General features: G+C 51.4%; 10 protein-coding genes across 10 annotated transcripts; 6 read left to right on the forward strand and 4 right to left on the reverse strand.

Moving 5' to 3' along the window:
* Nucleotides 1-72: 72 nt before the first annotated feature.
* Nucleotides 73-2,093, forward strand: ARB_00005 (acetyltransferase, GNAT family, putative; the record flags this gene model as incomplete). Its single annotated transcript, XM_003013512.1, has 2 exons — nucleotides 73-684; nucleotides 798-2,093. 2 exons carry the CDS (start codon nucleotides 73-75, stop codon nucleotides 2,091-2,093), a joined length of 1,908 nt encoding a protein of 635 aa, XP_003013558.1.
* Nucleotides 2,094-2,502: 409 nt separating this feature from the next.
* Nucleotides 2,503-4,502, forward strand: ARB_00006 (uncharacterized protein; the record flags this gene model as incomplete). The annotated part of the gene is made up of 4 exons (XM_003013513.1): nucleotides 2,503-2,548; nucleotides 2,648-2,814; nucleotides 2,887-3,223; nucleotides 3,307-4,502. The coding sequence occupies 4 exons, from the start codon at nucleotides 2,503-2,505 to the stop codon at nucleotides 4,500-4,502; spliced, it is 1,746 nt and encodes a 581-aa protein (XP_003013559.1).
* Nucleotides 4,503-4,615: 113 nt separating this feature from the next.
* ARB_00007 (uncharacterized protein) lies at nucleotides 4,616-4,804 on the forward strand (the record flags this gene model as incomplete). Its single annotated transcript, XM_003013514.1, has 1 exon — nucleotides 4,616-4,804. The coding sequence occupies one exon, from the start codon at nucleotides 4,616-4,618 to the stop codon at nucleotides 4,802-4,804; it is 189 nt and encodes a 62-aa protein (XP_003013560.1).
* Nucleotides 4,805-4,908: 104 nt separating this feature from the next.
* On the reverse strand, nucleotides 4,909-5,238 carry ARB_00008 (uncharacterized protein; the record flags this gene model as incomplete). Its single annotated transcript, XM_003013515.1, has 1 exon — nucleotides 4,909-5,238. One exon carries the CDS (start codon nucleotides 5,236-5,238, stop codon nucleotides 4,909-4,911), a length of 330 nt encoding a protein of 109 aa, XP_003013561.1.
* A 92-nt stretch (nucleotides 5,239-5,330) lies between these two features.
* ARB_00009 (uncharacterized protein) lies at nucleotides 5,331-5,525 on the reverse strand (the record flags this gene model as incomplete). Its single annotated transcript, XM_003013516.1, has 1 exon — nucleotides 5,331-5,525. The coding sequence occupies one exon, from the start codon at nucleotides 5,523-5,525 to the stop codon at nucleotides 5,331-5,333; it is 195 nt and encodes a 64-aa protein (XP_003013562.1).
* Nucleotides 5,526-6,034: 509 nt separating this feature from the next.
* On the forward strand, nucleotides 6,035-7,170 carry ARB_00010 (metacaspase CasB; the record flags this gene model as incomplete). The annotated part of the gene is made up of 3 exons (XM_003013517.1): nucleotides 6,035-6,053; nucleotides 6,123-6,485; nucleotides 6,554-7,170. 3 exons carry the CDS (start codon nucleotides 6,035-6,037, stop codon nucleotides 7,168-7,170), a joined length of 999 nt encoding a protein of 332 aa, XP_003013563.1.
* A 369-nt stretch (nucleotides 7,171-7,539) lies between these two features.
* On the reverse strand, nucleotides 7,540-9,041 carry ARB_00011 (uncharacterized protein; the record flags this gene model as incomplete). Its single annotated transcript, XM_003013518.1, has 3 exons — nucleotides 7,540-7,759; nucleotides 7,950-8,680; nucleotides 8,718-9,041. 3 exons carry the CDS (start codon nucleotides 9,039-9,041, stop codon nucleotides 7,540-7,542), a joined length of 1,275 nt encoding a protein of 424 aa, XP_003013564.1.
* Nucleotides 9,042-9,615: 574 nt separating this feature from the next.
* On the forward strand, nucleotides 9,616-11,522 carry ARB_00012 (Leucine Rich Repeat domain protein; the record flags this gene model as incomplete). The annotated part of the gene is made up of 2 exons (XM_003013519.1): nucleotides 9,616-9,811; nucleotides 9,985-11,522. 2 exons carry the CDS (start codon nucleotides 9,616-9,618, stop codon nucleotides 11,520-11,522), a joined length of 1,734 nt encoding a protein of 577 aa, XP_003013565.1.
* Nucleotides 11,523-11,937: 415 nt separating this feature from the next.
* ARB_00013 (uncharacterized protein) lies at nucleotides 11,938-13,197 on the reverse strand (the record flags this gene model as incomplete). Its single annotated transcript, XM_003013520.1, has 5 exons — nucleotides 11,938-12,073; nucleotides 12,201-12,303; nucleotides 12,428-12,555; nucleotides 12,694-12,884; nucleotides 13,063-13,197. 5 exons carry the CDS (start codon nucleotides 13,195-13,197, stop codon nucleotides 11,938-11,940), a joined length of 693 nt encoding a protein of 230 aa, XP_003013566.1.
* Nucleotides 13,198-13,289: 92 nt separating this feature from the next.
* ARB_00014 (uncharacterized protein) lies at nucleotides 13,290-15,499 on the forward strand (the record flags this gene model as incomplete). The annotated part of the gene is made up of 4 exons (XM_003013521.1): nucleotides 13,290-13,439; nucleotides 13,573-14,446; nucleotides 14,521-14,615; nucleotides 14,672-15,499. The coding sequence occupies 4 exons, from the start codon at nucleotides 13,290-13,292 to the stop codon at nucleotides 15,497-15,499; spliced, it is 1,947 nt and encodes a 648-aa protein (XP_003013567.1).
* Nucleotides 15,500-16,198: the final 699 nt, after the last annotated feature.

A 16,198-nucleotide genomic window follows, 5' to 3' on the forward strand; every position in this document is an offset into this window, starting at 1 on the left:
AGACAGGACTGGACAAGGATCTATATATCTGACTCGGCAAAGGGGGAAAAAGATAGTGTGAAAGGCTGAAGCATGCCTGCTGTCAGTGTTGGGCCCGCTGGCGACGATCCGGTAGGGAGCCCGGTATACCGCACCTCGCCCGGGACTTCCGCGGGAGCGTTCCATGACCCTGCAGCCACCTCGGTAACACCCGCCAGTGGCCCGGGTGCTGGCAGCAGTGGCAGCAACGGCAGTCCCCAGTTGCCTCCCGCAATCTTGCCGAGACAGGTGACGCTGCGAGACCGAGTGACGGCGGCGACGCTAATCCCCTTCTCGTCGGCACAGGAGGTCCCCCGTTCTCTGCTGGCGTACCTGTGCGACCAGCTGAACAAGGAGATCGAGAAGGGCGACACGTACCCCTTTATAAACCCATTGAGCCTGGCGGAGTTTGGCACAGACTGGTTCTCCCATTTCACGGCGGTCATGCTGCTCGGAGACGTGCCAACCGTTGGTCATGTACAGTCTTTAGAAGCTATTGGCGCCGACTGGGGGAAGATATGCCTGGGCAGCTTTAATATCAAGCCAAATTACCCTGGAAGAAGTAGTCATATATGTAACGGTGCCTTCCTGGTGACGGATGCCTCAAGAAACCGCGGTGTAGGCCGGCTGATGGGTGAATGCTACCTGGAGTGGGCACCACAGATGGTGAGCATTGAGCTCAGCAATGTTTCAAGCAAGATATATTTTAAGCTTTGACGGTGATATAACGTTGCTAACCTTTTGATCTGCTTCTCGTTACTTTGTTTTCGTCTGCTTAGGGATACACATATGCCGTGTTCAATCTGGTTTACGAAACCAACGTAGCCTCCTGTCGAATATGGGACGCGTTGGGCTTCAAGCGAGTAGGCAGAATACCAGGCTGTGGCAATCTACGATCATACCCAGGCCAGCTTATTGATGCAATAATATACGGCCGGGATCTCGGTCCAGAGGGAGAAGACTTTGTCTCTGAAGAAAGATTCGACAAGATCAGATATTACTTGAAACATTCCAAGTACCCGAGCGGCGCAGATAGGGCTGAGAAGAGCCGTCTACGCAGTGCAGCTACCCACTATAAGCTTGTAGGTGGCGAGAAGGGCGAGCCAGAGAAGCTGATGCTGAAGGATAAGGAGGTTGTCTCCGATCCGCAACAGCAGTATGAGATAGCTCGTAGGATACACCAGCAGCAGCATGGTGGTATCAACAAGACAACGGCTACTATTGCGTTAAAATATCATTGGGTTCGGATCAAGGAGACCGTTAGCATGGCCATCAAGAACTGCCCACAATGCAAGGAAGGCCCCAAAGCACCTATGAACGGTGCCAACGGCATCCAACTCAGTTCTCATACAAACAGCAATTCTGAAACCAATACCTTGCCATTCAAACGGGAGAAGCCATCGCCAACTCCTAGGGCTAACACTTTTGATATACCTCCTTCTAACGCCTTTACCCCCACCCAGCCTGACCAACAACTCACAAGCGTGTCCGCAGCAGTTCACCAGTACTCCAAGGAGGAAACCTTCAGTCCTACACCCCACCCACATCCTCACAACACCCACTCTCACACTACTCCTCTTATTCACGCTGGGGGGATGGCGGACTACGCTGATATACCGCTCGATCCTCAGATAATGGATGACATACACCACCATCTCCCTCCATTTCAGCACCATAATGGCGTCAATGTTGGCGTGGGAGTGAGTCCGTATGAAACGGACGGTGCACACGATCCTCATCACGCCTTGACCCACGACTTCGATCATTCCCCCATGCAGCATCATGACCATGATCACCACCACCACGAACACCACCATCATGACCACACAGGCAGCTATCAGGTGGTTGAAGACGACGATCTGATGGCGTCGCACGCCGGCGTAGGCGTAGATGTAGGCGTCGGTGCCGGAGTAGGAGTTGACGTTGATGTTGACGTCGGTGTTGGCGTGGGCATGCGAGACCAATCCATGAGGCTCGCAGAGGCAACGCGGCTACAGAACGATGCCCAGTTTCAGGCAGACCTGCTTACCGTTGCCTTTGGAGGAAGAGACGACCAGAATCACTTTGAGAACTGAGCAAGCAAATCAACCCGTAGCACTGATGGACGATATATATGTACAGCTGCTGTGGATCTATGATGACTTTTACGAGCACTTTAGACGGATAGACTATCTTCCAATATATATACCTTTTCTTCCATCGTAGCCTATTCAATATTGCTGTCGAGATTTGTATGTTGTAAGATAAAAGGGGAAAGATTGTTTGGCGGCTGAAGTTGCTGACACAGCACGGGGGAAAAAAGCAAAAAAAAAGAGCCACAGCGAAAAGCTATCAAAATACTAAACCGCTGAACACCACTACGGGCCACCTTCTGCAAATTAAACAGAGAGAGACAGCGGGAAAGGAGAGACATTTCCCCCAAGCTATCTATCCCGAGGAATACGTACTTGCTTATTCTATTTGTTTTGAATTTGAACCGCTGCAATGGCGTTCGCGGGCCAAACACCCACAATCATCGTTTTGAAGGAGGGTAAGTTTTTCTACGCCTCTGCCCCCCCCTCTACTATCACACGTTTGCTCCAGCACGAATGTGACTGTTCTAAGCTTACGATGGGTGTTTGATATGCAGGAACGGATGCCTCGCAGGGCAAGGGACAGATTCTCTCGAATATCAACGCCTGTGTTGCGGTACAGAACACTATCAAGAGCACGCTAGGCCCCTATGGCGGGGACCTATTACTGGTAGACACCAACGGCAAGCAGACAATCACAAACGATGGAGCAACGGTAATGAAGGTAAGGAGATGCTCTAGTTGTTTAGGAATGAGACGTCTACAAGGGCTTCGTGCTGACTGCTGACCGTAACAGCTGCTCGATATTGTCCACCCCGCAGCCCGCATCCTGACCGACATTGCACGATCCCAGGACGCAGAAGTAGGCGATGGGACGACCTCCGTGGTTGTGCTAGCAGGTGAAATCCTACGAGAAGTGCGTGACCTAGTGGAGCAGGATGTAAGTGCTCAGACGATTATAAAGGGATTGAGGAAGGCGAGTGCCATGTGCATCAACCGGATCAAGGAGATTGCAATTGATATGAAGGACGCTGCTGGCGGAGAGGCGAAGAAGATTGAGACTTTGCGGCGACTGGCGGGCACAGCGATGAACAGCAAGCTGATCAAGCGGAATTCGGACTTTTTCACAAAGAGTGCGTTATCTTTTACTTTTGGACATGACGATGGAAAAAAAAAAACCATGCAGGCAGTGACTGAGCTAACTGATGTGATGCAGTGGTTGTGGATGCCGTCCTGTCGCTGGACCAGGACGACCTGAACGAGAAGCTGATTGGGGTCAAGAAGATTACCGGAGGAGCGCTGCAGGACTCGCAGTTCATCAACGGCGTTGCGTTCAAGAAGACGTTCTCTTATGCTGGGTTTGAGCAGCAGCCCAAGTCGTTCAAGAACCCAAAGATTGTTTGCTTGAATGTTGAGCTGGAGCTGAAGAGCGAGAAGGACAATGCAGAGGTCAGGGTCGAACAGGTATCGGAGTACCAGGCCATCGTCGACGCGGAGTGGCAGATCATCTTCAACAAGCTCGAGGCTCTCTACAAGACCGGAGCCAAGGTTGTCCTTAGCAAGCTCCCTATCGGTGACCTTGCAACACAGTATGTCTTTTTTTCATTTACTTTTTTTAACCCTAACCCTCTCTCTGTCCTGATGAACGGCCCCGGTATTAACGAAGTTAGATACTTTGCGGACAGAGACATATTCTGTGCCGGGCGAGTGTCATCCGACGACATGGAGCGAGTGAACAAGGCCACCGGTGCCTCGACACAGTCTACCTGCAGCGACATCCAGGAGCACCACCTGGGCGAGTGTGGTAGTTTCGAGGAGCGCCAGATCGGTGGCGAGCGCTTCAACATCTTCTCCGAGTGCCCTGGAGCCAAAACATGCACTCTGATCCTGCGCGGTGGAGCAGAGCAGTTCATTGCCGAAGCCGAACGCAGTCTGCACGACGCCATCATGATCGTCAAGCGGGCGCTACGGAACACCAACGTCGTGGCCGGCGGCGGTGCAACCGAGATGGACCTGTCCGGCTACATCCACCGGTATGCCGACGTGAACGTCCCGCACAAGCAGCAGGCCGTCGTCAAGGCGTTTGCAAAGGCCCTGGAGGTGATCCCCCGACAGCTGTGCGACAACGCCGGCTTCGATGCCACGGACATTCTCAACCAACTGAGAGTCGAGCACAAGAAGGGCAACGTCTGGGCCGGCGTCGACTTTGACCGCGAGGGCGTGCGAGACAACATGAAGGCCTTTGTCTGGGAGCCGAGTCTGGTCAAGGTCAATGCCATCCAGTCGGCCGTCGAGGCTGCCTGTCTCATTCTCTCTGTCGACGAAACCATCAGTACGTCTTTCCCCTCCCCCCCCCCTCCTCCTCTTTCTTCCCCCCTGTCTACATCTATATGCTATGTCTTACTCTACTGACGTCTGATAGAAAACGAAGAGTCAGCCCAGCCACAGGGGCCTCCCCAGGCCCTACCGCAAGGCGCCGCCCAGCGAGTGCTACGAGGAGGCCGCGGCCGCGGAATGCCCCGTCGATGAAGTTAAAAAAAAATAATAAAAAAAATAAGAAGAAGAAAAAGAAGAAACAACAAGCACGAGAAGCAGAAGATGACGAGCTGCATGCATTCTTGCATTACGGAGTACGCATGGCACAGATGAAGAAGAAGAAAAAACGCCTGGACTTTTCTTTGCTACCAATAATAGAAGACAGCATAGGATTTTAATATCTATCAAAAAGTCAACGCACAACAACTCTTCCGTGACACAACTCGAGTTGCTCTGCATCAACTTAGGACGGACAGGACGGACAGCCTCTTCCATGCACTAATCAGTCCATCCTCCGGCCAGCAAGGGCGCTGGCTGTGGCTGATATGCGTGTCTGGAGAAGCAGCGGAAGGACAGGGAGCAACACCCCATGCGATGATAAGTAATCGCCAGACAGAAGCTGAGAAGAAGAAGAAGAAGAAGAAGAAGAAGAAGACGACGAAGACGAAAAAACAAGCTGTCCGGCCTCCTGTCCCATGTACTCCGTAGAGCGGTCCCCATTCTGTCTCGTAGATTTCTGATCCTCGTAAAAATCGGCAGCGCAGGAGAAATTTTCATCTTCTTTGCTTTTTCCCCCTTCATCTCGTCCTTCGCGAGCCTGCGAGAGCACCATCACCGTCGCCGTCGCCGTCTCTCCATCTCAGTAGCGACCTCGCTGTCTGTCCACCGGAGCGTCTGCGAGCCCGAAGTCCCCAGTCGTTGGATTTAAATCGTCACTCGCGCCCGCTTTAGCTCGCTAGTTAGTCGGACGACCCCTTGCTGCGCCCCTCCACCGGCGTCTCGCACTCTTCCCCCCCCAGCCCTCTTCTCTGCAGCAGCAGCTCGCGACTCTTCTCTCTCGCCAGAAAGCCCACCAGCATCGTCTTCGCCTTCTTCGCCCTCATCTTCGCCGTCGAGCATGTCCTACTATCCAGGAGCGTACCCGGGCGGCCCCCAGCAGGGCTACGACCAGCCACCGCCGCAGCAGCACGGCTACAACCAGGGAGGATACGGGGCACCACCACCACAGCAGTACCAGTGAGCATACCCATTCAGACAGGCAGACAGAGATAGGCAGACAGCGAGAGAAGCGGGACGCTGACGAGAACAGGCAACACGGCTACGGACAGCAGCCGTACCAGCAGCCGCCGTACGGGCAACCCTCGCACTCGCCGCAGCCTCATGCTCCCCCGCCAGGCGGCTACGGCCAGGCACCGCCGTCCCCCCAGCCGCAGTACAGATACCAAGTAGGTCTCATGCAGTGCCGACAGTGCGAGGAACGGAGGGTCTGAAAGGAGCCCTCGGGATCAAGGGAATCAACAGGGTGAAGGAGGTGGTTTCGCTGACGGTCGGATTCTCTGCAGGACCACGGGCAGCAGCAGCAACAGCATCACGGCTACGGCCATGGACCGCCTCCCAACAGCGGGCAGATGCAGAACGGACGTCCCAGTAAGGCTTCTCTGTTTCCCTCTCTCTTTCTCCCTGGTTTGGTTGCAAACGGCTAACGACGATTGCTAGACTACCAGAATACGTATGGCCAGGGTCCCCCGCCGCCGCCCAACAACCCCGTCTCCTTCGGCCATGGAGCCCCCCAGGGATACAACTTCCAGTACTCCAACTGCACCGGCAAGCGCAAGGCCCTGCTGATCGGAATCAACTACTTCAACCAGCGCGGACAGCTGCGAGGATGCATCAACGACGTCAAGAACATGTCCAACTACCTGAACCAGAGCTACGGCTACGCTAGACAGGACATGGTCATCCTCACAGACGACCAGCAGAACCCCATGAGCCAGCCCACAAAGGCCAATATCCTGCGTGCCATGCATTGGCTTGTCAAGGACGCCAGAGCTAATGACTCCCTCTTCTTCCACTATTCAGGTACATCTGCCTACCTAACCCCCCAATATACTTAACAACTGTGTTTTACTGACCATATATGTATGCAGGCCATGGTGGTCAGACGGCAGACTTGGACGGAGATGAAGAGGACGGCAACGACGAGGTCATTTACCCCGTAGACTTCAGATCCGCCGGCCACATCGTCGACGACGAGATGCACCGCATCATGGTACAGCCTCTCGTTCCTGGCGTTCGTTTGACCGCCATCTTCGACTCCTGCCACTCTGGCTCCGCCCTCGACCTTCCATTCATCTACTCGACGCAAGGAGTGCTCAAGGAGCCCAATCTCGCCAAGGAAGCCGGTCAGGGCTTGCTGGGCGTTGTATCTGCCTATGCTCGCGGCGATATGGGCGGCATGATGAGCGGCGCCGTCGACCTCTTCAAGAAGGCCACCCGCGGCGACGAGAGCTTCAAGAAGGCCCGTCAGACCCGTACCAGTCCCGCAGACGTCATCATGTGGTCAGGCAGCAAGGACGTGCAGACCAGCGCAGACGCTACCATCGGCGGTCAGGCCACAGGCGCCATGTCCTGGGCCTTTATCACCGCCCTCAAAAAGAACCCCCAGCAGAGCTACGTCCAGCTGCTCAACAGCATTCGCGATGAGCTCGCTTCCAAGTACTCTCAGAAACCGCAGTTGAGCTGCAGCCACCCCCTTGGTCAGTAGACTCACCCACTCTTCAAGTTGTTCTGTCCCCTCCCTCTCCCCCTTTTCTTCTCCGTCTTGCTGTTGCGTTGCTTGCTTATTTGCTCCCTTTTTTTCTTCTCTTTTTTAACCCTCCCTCGACCTAACACTGGCTGGTTCCCTTAGATACCAATCTTCTGTATGTCATGTAAGACGCCCACTACCACCTCTTCTCAAACCGTGAAAACACGTTTGCCATGACTATTCCGACAACAAGAAAATATATGAAAATACCAGGAACCCCGATAACCGCCTTGGACATACCTACTCCAATTAATCCTTTGAATGAATCAACCCCGTCCGTTCCGTTTCCGCCTTCTCCGTTAGCATGGGTAGCTCAGCGTTATAGGTTTACTTTACGGCTGTCTTTTGCCTTGCTTCGTCTCTTCTTCTCCTTCTGCTTCTCTTTTCTTTCTCATGCTGCTTGGAATTATGGGTTAATAACATGATGGGGGCACGAAATCTGGGTCGTTCTGCGTATTCTTTTTCCTTTCTATTTCCTCTTTTCTTGACGACCCCCTCCCCCTTTATATTGATCAATTTGCTTTTTATCATGTTGTTTTCTTGCGGGCTATTCATCTCACTGGGTTACTTGGGCATTGGTATTTAAAATACTTCATAGGTTAGCTGGGGATACTATTCATGACTTTTCACGTCTATTCATTTGTATTGCCCATCGTCTATATTGTATGTCTCTTGGCTATATTTTTCTTCTCCTCAAATACTCGTAATCTGGCATCAGCCTCCGGACACGCTCATACAAACCCTCCGCAACACTATCCCCAAACTCCTCTCTCCACTTCCCATATCGAACCTCCATATCCAATCCCTTTGAAGACTTGGACTGGTCGAGGCCCGTGGATGCCCACAGATCACGCATGTAACTCATATGTCTTTTCGAAACGTCCTGTGCTTCAAGAGGCAGTTCCTCCCATTCAAACTTGATATGTTCCACACTCATACCACAGGCACTGCAGAACTTGGCCAGACACTCTCCACTGAGAACATCATCCGCATCGACGACAATAGGCCAGGGAGAGGAAGCACTGTTACCGTCTGCCGCTATCTTGGTGCCATTGGACTCCGTAGCTCTAGCCACGTACCAGTCATATAGGCTGCGAGAATATCGGAACGTCAAATACGACCAGACTCTGTCTTTGACGTCGATGGGAACGACTCTTGTTTCGGTCCTGTACCATGATTCAACGACGAGCGCGGGATGGCGAATCATAAACACCGGCTGCCATAATAAAAGGTACTCGTCAGGGAAGAAGGTCGTGTTTGTCTTCGTTCGTGCTGGTGTAGCTGATATGCTGCCCTCTGCTTCAGCTGCTAAAGGCCTAGGAACGATAGTCAGAGAGGGGACTTCTTCGCCTCGCTGTGCTTCATCCAACAAGGCTGATGGCTCAACCACGAAAAAAGAATGATTCTTCACAAAGAGGTGTTTATCCTGTTGCTGATCGTTAGCATCAATGGCCCGTCTGTCCGCTGACTTTTGACTTTGTTGACTGGGGGTATAGATTATGTACCTCCTTAATAGCATCTTCTCTCGCCTTCTGAAGTATCTCCACCCCCTTGTTGGTTAACTCTATGTACTCCTGGCGCAGCTCATCGCTTATCTTGTCCAGAGGGGCCCAGTCGAATTTATCTCGAGCCTGGAAGAAGCCCTTGTCGAGATGGTAGTCTGATTGAACCCAGCCCGGCTGAGCCGAGAGCAAACGGCAAAACACGTTTGACAGAGTCCTTGAGACGCTGAAGAGAAAGATATCCCGACACTTGGAGCGTTCACTCTGGCCGTTTTCCTGGCCGCCTGAGCTTGCTTGTTCACTGTCTGAAGTCCCGTTGGTATGCATGGCTGGCAGCGGGTATGGCTATATATCGACAGGCATGTTGAATGTGAAGAGTTCTCGGGTATTTCCTCGGGCATCATGGCCGTATTATATAAATATGTATATGCATCCATGCTCCCTGCACAGCATCTCTCCTCCCACATCCATGCATGCATTATATTGGACGATCAGTTGCATGTAGCTTAGGCTGGTGATGGCAGTTTGTTCGTTAATTAGTTACCCGGCGACAACCCGGATTCGCACTGTGATAACAAATTCGGCCAGTAGAGAAGTAGCTTGATATCACTCTCGACGCACTCGCATAGACATCTGCTTGCCCATTCACCTGGACGGCTATCCGATCGTTCTTTCGGTGTGAGTGATACGTTAAGGGGGGCTAGTTAGTTAGGAGGATCTAACAGGAGGCAACCAACATCCAGTCAGTTGTGAACAACAAACAGTTGTATTACCGGCTTATGCTCGATCCTGCGGTCAATAATCAATATATAACAGCCGAGAATAAAGCTGTGACATTCGTACTCAGCATAGGACAAGCTGAGATGTGACAGCTGAAACGCTGCCTCTCACCGGACTCACCATGGCAGACGTCTTTCCGCCATCATACGAATCCGCCACTACGCGAGATGCATGGCCGATAATTGCGCCCTTCGTCCTCGCTGCAGCAGATCTATGCTCTGCCTCTCTCGTCTCCCGAGCATGGCATTGCATCTTCGCTCCCATCTTATGGGGTGCGCCGGCCTCGCATTTCGGGGCCAGAAACGACGCTGTCTACGGTGGGCATACCCATACCATCCATCGTCTCTCTCGCAAGAGACAGACCGTTGATATTCACTGAAACTGAATAAATGAAAAGTCGCCCTCACGCGATTTAGGAGAGTGCTGAACATATCTCGGCCCTGTGTACGGCAGCTCACGCATACCTTGCATCTCCCGCCGGCATTGGCAGAGATATATGGTGAACCACCGCCGACATGGTTGCATGAGTTCCTGGAATATCTCCCCAACCTGCAGTCTCTACTCCTTTCGAGGCTCCCCTTCTTCGATCACAGGTCTCTTGTTGCGCTGGGCAAGGGAAAGCAGTATAATGCACGCCTCCTGCTGGCCGAGCGTGAGGCGAATGCGACACCGGCCGGACTAGTAGCATTGCTGAACTGCTGCTTGCGCCTGACATATCTTGATCTGTCACATACTACCACTGCAAGAGACCCGAGGACTATCCTCGCCTTGCGCCAGCTGAGAGGGCTACAGGTCCTGAAACTACGAGGTATAGGCTTGCAGGATGACGACATAGAAGTCCTAGCAAAGGCAATTCAGACTCGTGTCAGGCTGCTTGATATCCGAGACAACCGTCTCACTGATAGAGGGCTGAACATGTTGGTCAACCATTGTTTCCTGCTGAATGACGGTGATGGAGCCAGTATTCGTGAAAACCTACATTTTGGTCCATTGACTGGAGCTCTACTTGCTGATTCTACCCAGAGTGAACAACTAGGTGATCAGCTACTAGACCTCTTTACAAGGAGACTGAGCGGTCTTTCAGCACTGGAAGAACTACCTCACGTTGGCCTTACTCATCTGTATGTTTCTGGTAATAAAATATCCGTGAGTGGTCTGATAGACATTTTGCATACAAAGAGGTTGAATGTGCTGGATGCTGGAGCTCTCAGCCCCGGAATGGAGAAGCTCATACCAGAACTGAAGAGCCCAATTGCCCGGAACCTTACTTATCTTAGAATACACCATTCTATCCTCAAAAGACAGGGTGATGTTAAAAAGGAATTACTCAAGGGTGTGCTCACGGATGGAAAGGAGTCATCAATGATCCAAAGGCTTCTAGAGAAGCGACCTGCCATCTATAAGACCAACACCGATCAATCCATATATCTCCATCCATCCAACATTGCGCATATCCGAACCCTAGTTCTAACAGATGTCCCGGCATTTGTTCCCTCACCTTCTCCAGTTATTTCCTCCATAACTCAATTCATATCTGCCTGTGCAGATGAGGCTCTCCTCGCTTCACTGCAGGCTGAGTCCAATTACTCCCTCCCCCCAGGCCAGTACCATGCGAAAGCCGTACAGCAACATGCAAAGGAACTCTTTGCCCTCCGAGCTATCGTCTTGGAGATCTCACCAGGTAAAAAATTTGAAAAACCAGAATCTTCGTCCGCTTGGGTCCCTACAGGCTACTACCAGCCAGACACTTTCAAATCAAGCACTGGAGATCTAGACTCTGAAAATCTATGGGCGGCTGCCGCGAATGACTTCAGTTTCTTTGACGAAGACGAGACACGTTCTACTTCGAGTTCGTCAGCGGCTTTGCCTCCGGTACGAATGGTAGATGTGGTAGTTGAATTGGCTGCATTCAGACGAGAGAGACGGGATGCATATGAGAAGAGAGTCCGGAGCACTGGAGATACGACAATATTACCTGCTGACGGCCATTGGAAGGGAGAAGTAAGGATCCAGAGGAATAATCTTTAAGATGAGCCCAGTGTTTCACTGAATAGCGCCGTTTTCAATGGATGTTTGGACAAGAACAGTTTCATCTGTATTTGACCAATATTTAATATCTTATCAACATCAGCGGGGAGTTTTTGCGTTGGGTACAAACAAACATCATCCGGCAATGTTTAAAAAAGATAAAATATAATTAAAACAAAAATCATTTCATGCCAGGATATTTCACATATTCGCCGCAGCTCATCGTTAAAAAAAAAGGGTTGCTTTTCTTTTGGGGGATTCCCGCCGCCATGAACGTGCTGAGTTTGTTTGTAAAATGAAAAGAGGAGGGTAGAGCTGCTGCTGAAAAAAGGCCCTCCCTCCTAATTCCCCGCTTTATCGCTCCTCCGACGTCGAAAAGGTATTAAAGGGAAGAAAAGGAAATGACATCCTTTATCTATGCCTTAGCGGCAGCAGCTTGGGCGGACTTGGCGTTAGCAGCAGCCTGCTGGGGGTTCAACTTCTTGACGTCCTTGTTGAATCTGAGTCTTGGTGGTGGGGCACGGTTGCGGCGACCTTCTCGGGATCGGACACTGTGGTTATTAAAAAAACGGTTCGTCAGTTGCTTTATATTCCTTCTTTCCATTGGGTTCTTGCTCCTAGCTGATTTAAGGGGGATGGTGTAATATTTGCATTTGGCTGCGGGAGATAAATGCATACCGGACGATCTTTCCGTGGATAGCGCAAGAGACGCAGTATTGGAGCTTCAGGTACATCTTAGGGACGGCATATTTGGTGAAAACGGAAGCGTCAGAGATATCGCCTATTATTCAATCCGGGTACATTAGCACTCTCAATTGCAAGATGTGTCCACCGGCTCCCAAGTTGGTCTCTTTTGGTAGCGCGGTAGAAAGATCCTGGGAAGCCTTGTAGAGCGTAAAACGTACTGACGGCGGCAGATTCAACCATGTTACGGATGGTGAATCTCTTGATGGCCTTGTCCTTGGGGGTACATCTAGAGCAGTTGGAGCAACGAATTGGCTTGACGTGGCCACGGCCCTTCTTGTTACGTCCGCTATAGAGATGAAGAAGAAAAGGTCAGTTTCACGTTGGCGCAAACAACACACGGCCCAGTTCCACGCCAGAGCCTGAGATTTGTTATCCAGGATATCTGGAAATCTGATATTGCCGGGGAGGGTATTTCTCAACGCACTTGGACGCCCGCTTCTTAACCATTTTGAATGACGGTGTGGGTGGCTTCCGCGACTGCGCAAGCCAGGTGAACAGACAGGTAAACCGGAGCGAGAGGGGGATCGAGGCTGGGGTTGCTGATGGTTGCGGTCGTTGTCGACTGGGAGAGATCTCGCTGTCTTCTTCGACTTCAGCTGCGACTTTCTTCGCGGGCTAAACTTTCGACGTTTTTCCTTCTTGTGGGCTAGGGCTAAGCGAGTCACATGACTATAGTTATAGGTATTATGTCATATGATGACTAAGTGATGAGTAATTCGAAAATCATGTGACAATCAGGTGACACGTCCCGTGCTTTTTACCCTTTTGAGAAGGGAAGGAAAAAAAAACCCGCCTGATCTTCGTCCTTTTTCTCGCTGTCCAAGCCGAAGACGAAGACGAAGACGACGACGACGACGACGACGACGACAGGAAAACACCGTCGGTGCCGCTGCAGCGAGGGACCAGGTCGACGTCGATTGCCATCCATCTTTTGCCTCTCTCCCCGTTCCCCGAGCTAGTTCTCCTATTTTACTTTGTAACAAGATGTCGGCGACTGGCGGTACCATCCGTAGCCGGACCATGGGTCGGGGCCAGCTCCCCTTTGACTCTAACGCTTCGTCCGGCATCCCTCGCAAGGTCGAACACCCAATTCCTCCGAGCGTTGCATCTGATATTGGAGGAAGCTCTACCTTAAGCACGAGCAGGCAGAAGCAATCCAAACGAGATGAGGTATACTACATTCGTCTCCCGTCTCCCTTTTTTTTGTCTCTATTTATTCTGTCATTGGTGGAGGGGAGCGGTGGAGGACGGTGATATGTCAAAATGCCATTATATGGACTGTTACTAAATGGAATCTATCCAGGCCATCAGGAGGAAGATGGAAGCGGACCTCAGTAAGAAGAAGTTCAACCCTTCCAAGGCCCGACACACTCGAAAGGCCCCGCCCGGCACAGTTCTTGCCCTCAAACCCAGTCAAGCTCTACAGATCAAACCAAATACCACTGTTTCCGAAGCTGCGCAATTGATGGCAGCGAAGAGGGAAGATTGCGTTCTCGTGACAGACGATGATGACCGTATTGCCGGTATCTTCACCGCAAAGGATTTGGCCTACAGGGTCGTAGGTGCTGGTATCCGCGCCAGAGATGTGACAATTGCCGAAATCATGACAAAGAACCCGCTATGTGCTCGTACTGATACCAGTGCCACTGATGCTCTTGATCTTATGGTTCGAAAGGGTTTCCGACATCTTCCTGTCATGGACGAAAACCAAGATATCTCCGGCATTCTAGATATCACCAAGTGTTTCTACGATGCAATGGAGAAGTTGGAACGTGCATATAGCTCCTCCCGCAAGCTATATGATGCTCTTGAAGGTGTGCAATCTGAGCTAGGATCTTCACAGCCCCAGCAAATTATTCAGTACGTGGAGGCTTTGAGATCGAAGATGTCTGGACCTACTCTAGAGTCCGTGCTTAACGGTTTGCCCCCTACCACGGTGTCCGTGCGCACATCTGTCAAGGAGGCTGCTACGTTGATGAAGGAGAACCATACAACCGCTCTCTTGGTCCAGGACCAAGGGTCTATCACTGGTATCTTTACTAGCAAGGACGTTGTCTTGCGAGTTATTGCTCCTGGTCTCGACCCATCTACCTGCAGTGTTGTCCGAGTCATGACTCCCCACCCAGACTTTGCACCTACTGACATGACTATCCAAGCTGCTCTTCGAAAGATGCATGGTTCGTATATTTATTTTCCTTTTTCATCTTTTCTCAGCCAAATTGCATACAGGGGAACTAATGCATTGGTTTAGATGGACATTATCTCAACCTTCCCGTTATGAATGAGTCTGGAGAAATCGTGGGAATGGTTGACGTTCTTAAATTGACCTATGCTACGCTGGAACAGGTTAGTCACATTTTGGGTGTCTTGTACTCCTGACTCAGATCTAACCTTATTCTTAGATCAACACTATCCAAACCAATGAAAGCGAGGGTCCAGCCTGGAACAAGTTCTGGCTGTCCATGGACAACGAGTCTGACTCGATGGTGTCTGGCAGCCAACCCCATCACCGATCTCTGCTAAGCCCAGACCATCGAGGCCATACCGGTGACAGTGTTTTGCCAAACGACTCTGCCTCTCACCACGGAGGTGAAGAGGCGCCTGTCTCAGAGGTACAGGAACGCCCATCAGCAGAAGAGAAGCTTGACCCTTCATTCCCCTTCAAGTTCAAGGCTCCCAGCGGTCGTGTTCATCGTCTACACGTTGACCCGTCCGCTGGTATTGCCGAGCTTGTCCAGAACGTGTCCGCCAAACTCGGAGCGGAGGTTGACACCATCGGCGGCCAAGCCGTTGTCGAAGATGGAAAACTCAGCAACACCGGATTCGCCATGAGCTACTTGGACAGTGAAGGTGACACTGTCTCCATCACTGCTGACCAAGACCTTGTCGACGCCATTTCCATTGCCCGGAAGGCCAGCCAAGACAAGGTTGACCTCTTCGTCCACAGCCCGGATTCTACTCCGATTGTTGCCAAGGAACCTGAGCCGGCGGCAGCAGCCAAAGCTGCCTCCCCTCCGGAATCCGTAACCGTTGCTGCTGAGGAGGAAACCGCGCATAGAGAGGAGTCGACCAGCAGCCCCAAGTCTGTGGCCCAATCACTTGTCCAGCCCTCAACGGACCAGCAGCTCATCAACGGCATTCCTAACGAACTTATTCTACCTGGAGCTATCGTTACTCTGGCTGCTGTTATTGTCGGTGTCTTTGTGCTGAGCCGCGGAGGTAGACGATAGAACCCTGCAAAGGATAACATCGACCATTTCCTTGCCTTTCTACAACCATTTCCCCCTAGCCAACCCTTTCGAAGACCCATTGGATTCTCAACCAGTATATCAACCACCCTGTTCTCCTCTGTTGTTTCCTTGACCTTTCTCTTGTCAGTATTATATTATAGTCCTGGTTTCTCTCCCTTTCCCCTTTTCTTAGCTCTTTTTTTTTTTTTTTTTGTTTTTAGCACGCACAATACTTGAGATATCCTTCCTTGTAATTCCACGAACTCCTAGCTAGATGAAAATAGATTCTCCTTAATTGATCGCCACCAACGGCCCCAGCCATCATCATCATCACCATCATCATCATCATCACCGTCTATCCTGTCCTCTCACCTGCCAAATAGCCAAATATCAGACATCAGTTTGTCCATCTGCAAAGCAAACGGCGCAAACCGACTATTTGGGACTAGTTCGAAATAACACAAAAAAAAAAAAAAAAAAAACCTCCCACCACTTTCCAGCATCCCACCTTTTTTTCTACTACACATCTCAGCACCTCGAGGCTTCACTACTTCACGCCTTTCGGCTCGAAACAGGGCGCGCTCGGTTTGTCTGCCGCTCTGCTGATGCACTGCCGCTGAACTGTTGTTTGTGATCCAGGGCTTCGGTCAGTGTGGCTTTAGTTTGTTTAGCTAACGCCAGGGAAGAGGAAAAACAAAG

This window comes from Trichophyton benhamiae, assembly GCF_000151125.1.
Source record: "Trichophyton benhamiae CBS 112371 chromosome Unknown contig00074.8, whole genome shotgun sequence".
Taxonomy (NCBI): domain Eukaryota; kingdom Fungi; phylum Ascomycota; class Eurotiomycetes; order Onygenales; family Arthrodermataceae; genus Trichophyton; species Trichophyton benhamiae.